Source organism: Nerophis lumbriciformis, linkage group LG02 (assembly GCF_033978685.3).
Source record: "Nerophis lumbriciformis linkage group LG02, RoL_Nlum_v2.1, whole genome shotgun sequence".
In the NCBI taxonomy this organism is placed as follows: Eukaryota; Metazoa; Chordata; class Actinopteri; order Syngnathiformes; family Syngnathidae; genus Nerophis; species Nerophis lumbriciformis.
In genome coordinates, this window is record NC_084549.2 from 20,601,666 (window position 1) to 20,612,500 (window position 10,835).

The 10,835-nt window shown below is 39.6% G+C and overlaps 1 protein-coding gene across 1 annotated transcript in view; it reads right to left on the reverse strand.

The window, feature by feature from the left end:
* Nucleotides 1-10,835, reverse strand: part of dst (dystonin) — a 245,852-nt gene that overhangs the window by 44,267 nt on the left and 190,750 nt on the right. The window contains exons 57-59 of the mRNA XM_061958270.2: nucleotides 4,221-4,382; nucleotides 3,918-4,088; nucleotides 2,768-2,934 (exon numbers count right to left, since the gene is read on the reverse strand). Coding sequence (XP_061814254.1) covers nucleotides 2,768-2,934; nucleotides 3,918-4,088; nucleotides 4,221-4,382 — 500 coding nt within the window. The remainder of the gene's footprint in view (nucleotides 1-2,767; nucleotides 2,935-3,917; nucleotides 4,089-4,220; nucleotides 4,383-10,835) is intronic.

Genomic DNA, 10,835 nt, shown 5'->3' on the forward strand with positions numbered 1-10,835 from the left:
CCGATTGTAGCTGAGATAGGCTCCAGCGCCCCCCGCGACCCCAAAGGGAATAAGCGGTAGAAAATGGATGGATGGATGGATAATAATTAGACAATATTTTCAAGTGTATTGCATAACACAGGGGTCCCCAAAGTTTTTGACTTGGGGGCCGCATTGGGTTAAAAGAATTTGACCGGGGGCCAGGCTGTATGTATATATATATATATATATATATATATATATATATATATATATATATATATATATATTCCGAGCGCGATGATGTCACGTTATCGATGGGAAAATGCATTTTTAGACAATATGATTTGCCTGAGCGTCTAGGAGACACCGAGAGTAACAAGTGGTAGAAAATTGATTAGAAAGGACAGATTAAAAATAAATAAAAATAATAAATAAAATAAAAAAGTTAGTTAGTTTTCTTTGATTTAGGATTTCCCGCGGGTCGGATTTTGTACGCTGGTGGGGGGAATCCGGCCCGCGCGCCGTAGATTGGGGACCCCTGGCATAACAGAAGAGCAACAGAATAAAGTTGTAATAACAGTACAATGTAAACTGCTGAGCCAGCATTAATACTGCAGATGAAGCATGCGCAGATATTTGATGCTGACTCATGATACTTTAAATGCAGCTACCGCCCATCTTGTGGAGTTAATTTTTAAAAATGACATCAGGAGGTTGTCGACAGCCACGGCAGTCCATGTTTTCTGACCGGTGTTCTCCCAAACCGTGCACCCTGTCGAGCAACTCCAACGCTACTACTGTGCATGCGTACAACACAGAAACCTGTTTTACTGTTAAAATAAAATAAAATTCACTAATACATTAGTGAATTTAATAATTTATAGGTACTGACCAAAATCCATATTTTGATACTTTTGTTGCACAAGACGTCACGTCCAGTTGCACACTCGGCACTGGCTCAAACACTTTCGGAAACAAGCACTCCAGCAGCACTCAGAGCAGACTCAGCTGGACATCCTCCAGGTTATGTGACAATTTTCCATGCCAACAAAGCAAGTATGTCTGATAGAAGACGTTCGAATGTACAGTAATTTTCCACTTTTCAAAATGCGCTAGCTTGATCCAAATTGACATTGGCTGTGTTATACTGATTAGCATTAGCAATTTCACAACCTCCAAATTTGGTAATCCAAACGACAACCAAGGGTACTTTAACACTGCAGGGTAGGATGTCCAATTCAGATTTGTTTTTTTGTTAAATCTGATCTTTTTGTGTCGCTGTTCACATTACAAAAAATGCGAAGTCTAATGTGAACACAATCTGACTCGCATGGAGACATGATGTCATGACGTCACAAGCCCTGCAGTCTTTACGGAAGTAAACATAGCTCACATTCTAGCTGGTCTCAGTCCTGGCGCATTTGTGGCAATCTCAAGGATTTTGTGCGAACAAAGCCAACATTTTGTAAACCGAATTATTGCGCATAGTAGATTAAGAAAGAAGAGGGCAAACATTTTGGCTCTCGCAGTTAGTGGGGACGACATTTCGACGTCTGCTCTAAAGAGCGTGTGGATGAGCAGTCGGAGACAGGACGTGAGTTCCTAAAACTTTTTTTTTTATTTTCGCCTGTTTCCTGCTCATTTGTCAACAATTTGTTAACTGTCTATTTTGATCCGATAAGTGTGACTCAATTGTTCAGACTGCAGTCGCATACGATACATATCTACCTTATATCCACATGCAAAGGAGGCCTGGGTCGGATTTGAAAAATTCGGAATTGCACTGTTCACATGGACATGAAAAAGTCTGATACAGGCATACTTGCCAACCTTGAGACCTCCGACTTCGGGAGGTCGGGGGTGGGGGGGCGGGGAGGGGGCGTGGTTGGGGGTGTGGTTAAGAGGGGAGGAGTGTATTTACAGCTAGGATTCACCAAGTCAAGTATTTCATATATATATATATATATATATATATATATATATATATATATATATATATATATATATATATATATATATATATATATATATATATATATACATACATATACATACAATCTATAGATATATATATATATATATATATATATATTTATAAGATAAACTAAGTCAAGTATTTCATATATATATATATATAAATATATAAATATATAAATAAAAGAAATACTTGAATTTCAGTGTTCATTTATTCACACATATACACACACATAACACTCATCTACTCATTGTTGAGTTAAGGGTTGAATTGTCCATCCTTGTTCTATTTGTCACTATTTTTCTAACCATGCTGAACACCCTCTCTGATGATGCATTGCTGTGTGGCACGCAAAAAGTGCTTTCATCAAACGCACTAGATGGCAGTATTGTCCTGTTTAAGAGTGTCACATACAATTAAACAGCCGTTGTGTAATAAGTCCAATACTTAGTATGGACATTTCGTAGGGCTCAACAAAAGAGCAAACCGGCACATTAAACTGAATGGCAAAGACTACTTCCTGACTAGGCATTACTGCTATCTAACGTATTGGATTTGTAACTGCATGCAAAGTTTACTATATAATACTTGCAAATGAGACTGTATGAAAGTCTACGAAAAGAAAGATTTAACAGCACTGCGCTTTACTGCACTGTTTTATCATCAGCTCAGTTTCTAATGTTGGATAAAAAAAAAAAAGATTTTATCTTTTACCAAATTAACATTTATTAACACATGGATATTTAAATCAAGGCCAACACAGCGTTCAAACACAGTCAAAACAAATGCATCCACATGTTACTGAAGCAACACACACGCACACACACTCACCTGTTTTCAGCCTTCTTGAGCAGCGTGTCCCACCTCTGCCCCAATGATTCGATCTCTTTTGCAACCTTTTCCTTGTCCACAGATTCGGCCAGTTCCGCAACCTTCCCTCCCTCTTTTTTTATCAGCTCCACTGTGGGCTTTCGGTCATCCAGTAGTCTCTGTAAAAGCTGTCAAAGACGGACAAAGGAGACAACTTATTGCGCGTCATTAAAGTGCATGAAGCAAAGGCGTTTCTTCACGGTGAAAAAAAAACAGTCAATTGCGGACAGATATTAAGTATCCATTAAGGCTTTGTAGACAAGCTTTACAATAAAAGTTGTTTAAACAAGATTAATTGTAAAGCCTCACTGTTGCTTGAAGTAAGAGACAGAATGTTTTATGTACACATAAATAGGGGTGTAACAATTAATCGGAGTTGTCAACAAAAATCGATAATGAAATCTGTCAACGTTAATTTAATTTGACGATTATAGTCGGTGACATCGTCGCTCGTGTTTTTGAGGACAAAAACAAAGGTGCGAGAGTCAGTGCTAGGCAAGCACCAGGAAGAGAAAAACGACAAAAACATCAAAAATATGAAAACATTTCACCATAAAAGTCTAAAACACAAATACATTGCAGAGCTCTGATCTAATAATCATGGCAGTACATCTGTCATGCGGTATAATTTGGACAGAACAGATTAGCTTGTTAGCTAGCTAGCTAACAACAAATAGACGAAGTTGCGTGAAAATAGCTATAACTTCCATTATAGCTGAAGTCAGCTCTCAAAACCTTGTGACAATCTATTTGAGGAAGCTAGATAGTGGTGTTTTTTTGTTGCTTGTTTTTATTCAAGCTTTTTTCACTGTCCCTTGTTCACACAAAAAAACACTTGGTTTATATCAGCATTTTGCCTGTCCTTACTTTTAAATGGACACAAGTTCAATAGGAGCTTTTTTTTTTTTTTAGCAGCCTAATGAGCAGCGCAGTTCGTTAATTAATATTTCTGAATGAAGTAATCATCTTTGTTGTCTTTATTGTTAGCTAACGCATGCCGAAAAATATCTCAAGCTGAATTTAAAAGCAGATGGCTAAATTAGAGCACCTGAATAGGTGTATGCAGTTAAAATAGTCGTTAGTTGCAGCCCTACACATAACAAGTGCTTACTTTCTGCTCTTGTATCTGTGCCTTGACTACTTTAAACTCTGCCGAGGGCGGCTTCTGATTGGCCATGAGTTCTTCTGTGTCAGTCAACCAGCCGAGCAGAGACTCCAAAGCATCATGGAACCTTCCGCAGTGCAACAGGGCTTCATGCAGCTGGGCTGAGCGCTCAGCAATCTGTGAATTACAAGGTAAAAATAGCAGTCACCTGTTTTGTAGCCAGCTTAAAGTGATCCCCTTAATAGCACCAAATGTATTATTGCCACTCAATTCCAGTGTCTGGAACATTTTCCACAGGACATAACTAACCTTTTTATTGAGCGTGTTCCACTTTGTGTTAACCTTCTCCAGGTCATCCTCAAGCTTCTTTGTGTTGGTTCCTCTGGCGGCGTTCTGGATCAGCCCATGACTGAGGGAATTGATGTCTTGGAGTTGTGTCTGCAAAGGATCAATTTCTTCTTTCTGGAAAGCCTACAGTCAAAAACAAACAACACAATCAAATGTGTGGAAAATAAGTCTAACATGGATTTAACAAGTAAGGTATTTAGGAGACTTCAAAGGCCACTCAAATGTTTTGCAATGTCATATCATAAACCACGCTATACAAAACTTTAAGTTTAAGCCTTTAGGCCACTAACACTTGTTCAGATTCATAAGGCACTTCTATAGACATCCAACAGAGTAGCCAATATGCAACAAGATCTCTTCACACAAAGCTACCATTTTATTTGCTCTTTTCACGGTTGGGATAAAATTGACCCAGACATTTTTCCAGAATTAGACGTTGTATCAGGGTTGTATAATTTGGGGTAGTATAATGGCCCGTCTCAAAGGGAATAGCAGAAATCCAGTAAAAGGGTTTGAAGCCCTGTTGAACGCAATTGTCACTACTTGAAACGTTGTCACACATCTCATTATCTGATATTGGGATGTTATGTTGCGACAAAAAAGCAATGAACATCGACATCGTTCCGGATTCATTCCGACCTTTAAAGGCTGAATATTTGTGGACCAGCTTGGTCGATCTATTCCCATCTCATTTGTTGTTTATACACAAGAGTAACCCGGATAAAACACACTTGAACAGGCTGTAAAAAAAAGGAGCTTTGAATAGAAAATGTCTAACTTGGTCTGGATACTGTATTTTCGTACATTAGTCATTGAGAAATAAAGGACATTTCTGAAAAATATCTGACAATCCCAAAGAAGACAATTTACCCTCTGAGATGAAATATTTTTAAAATGAAAATGTAATAGAAAATTAAATTTTACAGTGATGATGTATCATTATGATCAACACTTTATAATGTCTACCTAACAGTAGTTCATACCCTTCCATGTGGTTTTGTGGGTATAAATCTAGCAGTTTTTGTTTAATTTTTCTTATCAGTAAGCAATAAACTGTGATGAGAACCTCCTTGTTGTTGGTAGAAAAAGTGCAGATGTACAAAGAGCAGATATCCTCATTTGGAAACTAACCTCGACCAATATATGTTTTCTAAACTTAAATTTCTCAGAATTATATCCTGTAAAACTTAATGAGGAGTTGTATGTCTCATCGTTACACCAACCAGTGGTCATAATCATAAAATCAACTATAAAAATAAATATCACTGGCTCGATTATAATCTCCAAAATTGACTTGACGGTGACTTTTTCCAGATTCCGGGGCACTATTTCCCCAACATTGCCAGGTTTACTGCTGGGATCCAGCTCACATAAACAACTCTCTTGATGCTCTGTGCAAACAGAGAAGCTGAGCTTCCAGTGAAAGGCAGCTGCATATAATCACACAGACAGACTTCCAGCCAACGTCATGAGCGAAATCTAATTCACCCATCATGTAATCAGATATGTACAGCAGGGAGTCAACAGCAACTCCTCGCAAGATGCGTCTCATGAAGTGAAACATACTCTGTACAAACTAATGAGGGTGTTCTTAGAATAAACGAAGAAGCTATTCTTGGGCACCTGTGGGGTGAAATAAGCCATAGGGTCCACTTCAGGACAAAGGGCGTTCAGTAAAGCCTCAATCTCTCCTGCATGTTGGAATGCTTGTAAATCTTTAGGCAGGCAATCCTCCACTGACTGCAGAAACTCCTCCAGCTCCTCCATGGTGTACTCGGATGCTAATCCTTGCATCGTGTATGGTTTAGTTTGCTGCCGACTATCAATGGGTAAAGTTACAGCGTTTCCGTAAGTTTCTGGTTGAGTCACCAGCACGCTGACCAGCTCGTTGGCGTCCTGTGGTGACTCGCCATCTAATAGCTCAGCCGTGGATAACTCATCGTAGTCTGTTAATGTCCTGGAATGCCACCCGGAGGTTTTGTTAAAAGTCCTACAAGCTGTGGGGTATTTATAATCTCCATTGCTCAGAGTGCCTTTGTCATTCACGTCTGATTGTGCCTCTTGGACCAGACAACCACTTTGGTAAATGGAATGGTTATCCCGAGTCGGAGAGAAAGGGAACTCATCCTGTCCCGAGCTCAGAGACCGAAGTCTTTTCAGGTCTCCAGACAAGTGCATAGCCTCTGTAGAGGAAAGGCTCCTGGTGCCGTGGTCTGCTCTACTGTGGGATTGTTGACCATGACGCTCGCGCTCTACGGTCGGACTATACAGGCCTGAGTCCTCTTCAGATGTCAAAGAGCTGGTAACGCTCTGTCCTCTTCTGCCGCTGATAAAACCCGGCCTGTCCGCGCTGCCTGAGCACAAGATTCCACTCCGGCTGGCGTACGCTCCAAAATTTGGGGGAGCAAATGTCCGCCACGAGCGCCGACAATGAGGTTGCTTCTCTCCGCTATGAGGTCGTGACTTTGGGAGCACCGCATCAGTGGCTCTGATGACGTTTCCATTGAGTTTAAGTCGGTCAAAGACAATCCGCTCGTCCAACGTGGCGGGCGTGCGGCTCCTGAGCTCAAAAGAACTTGAAGTGGAAAGGACTCCGTTTCCGCACAGGTTGTTGAGGTCTAAATTGCGGTGGGTGTAAGGTAAGGTGCCTGTGAAATGGCGGGACGAGAGGCTGCCCTTAGAGCTAGAGTCTATCTGCTCGTTGAGCCTAACGGTGTCATAAATGGACCTCTGAGGCACATAACAGTCATCAATGGTCAGGTCCTCCTCCTCCCCCTTCCCCACGCAGGACGGGTTTTGTCTGAGGCAATCTGGTCTGCTCAGCGGTTTCCCCATGCCAAAACAATCCTCTCTATTGACTACAAAGGAAACCGTAAAACTATGCTCAAGGTGTGTCTTTCTTCAAGTAAAAGTGCACACTTTAAAGTAAACATGTGCAAAGTAGTTTCTCGTTAAAATACCAAAAAAATAAGACTTATTTCCTTAGAAATTTTATTATTAAAAATAGCCTTTTTTTAAATAAATTATAGTGCAAGAATATTAAAATAAAATACACTCTCGGACACTACAGTCACTGATCAGAGGTTCTTTCCACTCTCCATTGCCAAAAGTTAATCCCATTTCTTCTCTCAAGGTGCATCCTCTCTTTCCCTGAAATCCTCGCATCCAAGCATCCATTCATGCATGCTGAAAGCTCCAAAAGGTGCAAAGTGAAAAAATATCCAGACACGATTCCGGCAGGCTCTGAGGGGAAAGTGTGCGGTTATTACAAAGTGCGCTGGTACTCGGAGGATAAACAAAACAGCCTGCCCTTCCTCCCTCGCCGCTCGGCTCGCAGTGACAGACACCCTCCTGGCAGAGGCGTCCACGCCCCGCCCCCCGCTCATTATTCACACAACATCTGCCACAACTCCATTTGTGCGCAGAGCCACGCCAGCACATGTTGATTGGTAAACGCAAGACCCCCTCCTTCTTAATTCCCCTTATGTCTGCATGGCCTATATGACTTCATGTCTAAGCCATCTTTACATGCTGACATAATCACTCACTTTTCTTTTGTGTTTTTTTTTTTTTTGAAAGACCTGGGGAGGGGAGACTAGAGCACATGCTCGAATGACATCACAGTGTTCTCAAATAGATACACATCCATCGTGTGGTTTTGTTGGACCCTGCAGATATTCTTAATTACACTGGAATGCTGAGGGAGGCGCAGGTCTCAGGTAATTTAACACCAGTGGCCGTGCCAAGTGCATGAAGGCTTTTTTTTTTTTGACCTGGCGAGGGAGGTGGAGGAGATGATGACAGGAATTTATTTTTGTTTCCTGGATTGTCTGCACCACAGAAAATGGGTAGGGGGAGTAGAAACAATCCCAACTCCTTTGTTCCACTCCATATGCATGGGAGGAGACGGATGGAAGACGCTTGGCAGAGATAAATTAGAAGCAAAGTAATCAGCTTTTTTTCTCCAGCCGAATTTTGTTCTCTTTGTCCCTTTTAAGAAATAGTGAAAATATTCCAAGTCTATATTTTTGTCAGCAAAAGCATTTTGATTTTTTTTTAAAGAAATAAACTTTTCGCAGAAAGCCTTCTTGAGGTGGCAAAAACTATTCAACAACTTGTTTTCTTATCAGCTTCCAACTGAATAAAGATAGACAGAGAGACACTATAAAACAAGCTAATTAATAAGCATGTTATTTTATTAAATGATTTGCATAACATAATTACATAATAGCCATTCATGCCAGGAGCAGCAAGAAACTTGTGAAAAGTAAAGAAAAAAATAATACATTTCAAACCTCCTTGATATGATTTCTTTTATGACTTGACTTGACTTGACTTTATTAATTTATGTTTGCAGTGGAGCCAGGGCCCCACTGAAAAAACAGCTGAACTTTACAATGAATATCAAACAAACAAAAATAAAAAAAATGAAAAGTGTAAGTGAAGTGTGTAAAAAGAGGATGAGGTAGGCAGAAAACACCACAAAATTTGGTCATGGAAATCGTCTTTTTCAGAGAGTTGCTGTATGATGCGCCTCCAATGAAGTCCACTAACTGACTAAGGGGTGTCAAACTCATTTTAGATCGGGGGCCACATTGAGAAAAATCTACTCCCAAGTGGGCCGGACTGGTAAAATCACGGCACGATAACTTAAAAATAAAGACAACTTCAGATTGTATTCTTTGTTTAAAAAAAGAACATGCACATTCTGAAATTGTACAAATCATAATGTTTTTTTTTGTGTTTTTTTTCAAATTCCTGTGGCGGTTAATAGTATATATACTTTATTTGTCCTTATTTATATTTTCGGAATAAATTATGTGATAATGTTCATCAGTCAACTCACTTGTGTTAATTCTCAATCGATCAAGATAAAAAAATGTATATCAAAATCAAATTACAGTATGTTATTTATGTAGTTTGATAATTTTCCTCGACTGATGTACTAACATCATGTGGTTTATTTTGTACATATGTAGCATCATTTAAGATGCAAAGAATTGCTATTGCGACATCCAGTGGACACATTTAGAACAGCTGTTTCTTTCATTCAGAGATTTCAGGTTAATTTTTATACTTAGCAAACTCATCTCGCGGGCCGGATAAAACCTGTACGCGGGCCTGATCCGGCCCTCGGGCCGTACGTTTGACACCCCTGGTCTACCGCCTCAAAATGAATGTAAAGACACTGGCCGTTTCAGAGGAACTGGTTAAAGCATTTTAACATGGTAATCTTATGTGACTTTTGCCTAAATTAATAGCTTCAAAGTCACCAGGATGGGACAGAATGGGATTACATTATAAAACTAGATGGCCTTTCCAACAATTATTCCTTACATCTGCTTTATATGTGGTGGTGAGTAAGCAATATTATTTGGCCGTGTCGTCACTCATTCTACTGTCATCTCTAACAAGATGGCTACACTGACTCAGAAGATAGTAATTTTAAGTAACAACAGACACTGATGTAATGTCTGTTCTGCACGCGTCACCCATGCCATAAGCACCCCCAAGCAGGTTTTAATCCCTGATCTGCCTATATGATCCCATACAGTGCAGATACTGTTCATACAGTACGCACCTTCCACAGGCGAGTTCCTGGCGCTCTCGCGTGACGCATTACGTCAGGCATATCTCTTGCAAAACCTGACCTAAAATGGTAAGAAAGGAATCCAAGAGCACTCTATCTCTGTTTATTCCTCTCGCTCTCTAATGCTAGTAAACTTCATTATTAAACTCCAGATCATAGCGCGATGCCATTTGTCAATGTCAAGCTATACATACAGAAAAATTTCCGACCCTGCATTGCTGTCTTTGAAAATGCACTAATACAAAACAATACAAAAGGGGCTTTCCCGGCTGATTCCATGCAGAAGGACAAAGAAAGGGTGGAGGTATTGCTTCACTCCCCCTTTGCTGCCACCCTAATGATCATTTAATCCATGCAATTTAAATAGAGGCACCCACTTTTGGCACCCACAAAAACAGAAACAAAGAAACATCCACTGACCTACATTTTTGCACAAACACATCTGTTTACATTGTTTTACTGTGATGCCATTTAATAGCTGGACCAATACAAAGTGTTTAGAATATTGCACTGGCCGAATGTAGGCTAATCCTCTTTTGGAGAACTCCATAGGAATTTACAGGCTTTTACAATATTTGACCTTGTTAACAGCCCATTTTATCTCCAATAACAAGGGCGGCATCCAACTGTGACGGTAAAATTAAAAACAGACTCTGAAGATAGCATCAGCATATATATCTGGTTGTGATCACAAGTTTTTATATATATATATATATATATATATATATATATATATATATATATATATATATATATATATATATATATAGGCTCTAGCGCCCCCCGCGGCCCCAAAGGGAATAAGCGGTAGAAAATGGATGGATGGATGGATATACAGTATATATATAATGTATGTATGTATGTATGTATGTATGTATGTGTATATATATACACATAGATATATATACTTATATATACATACATATATATACATATATGCACATACGCACATATATACACATACATACATATATACACATACATAT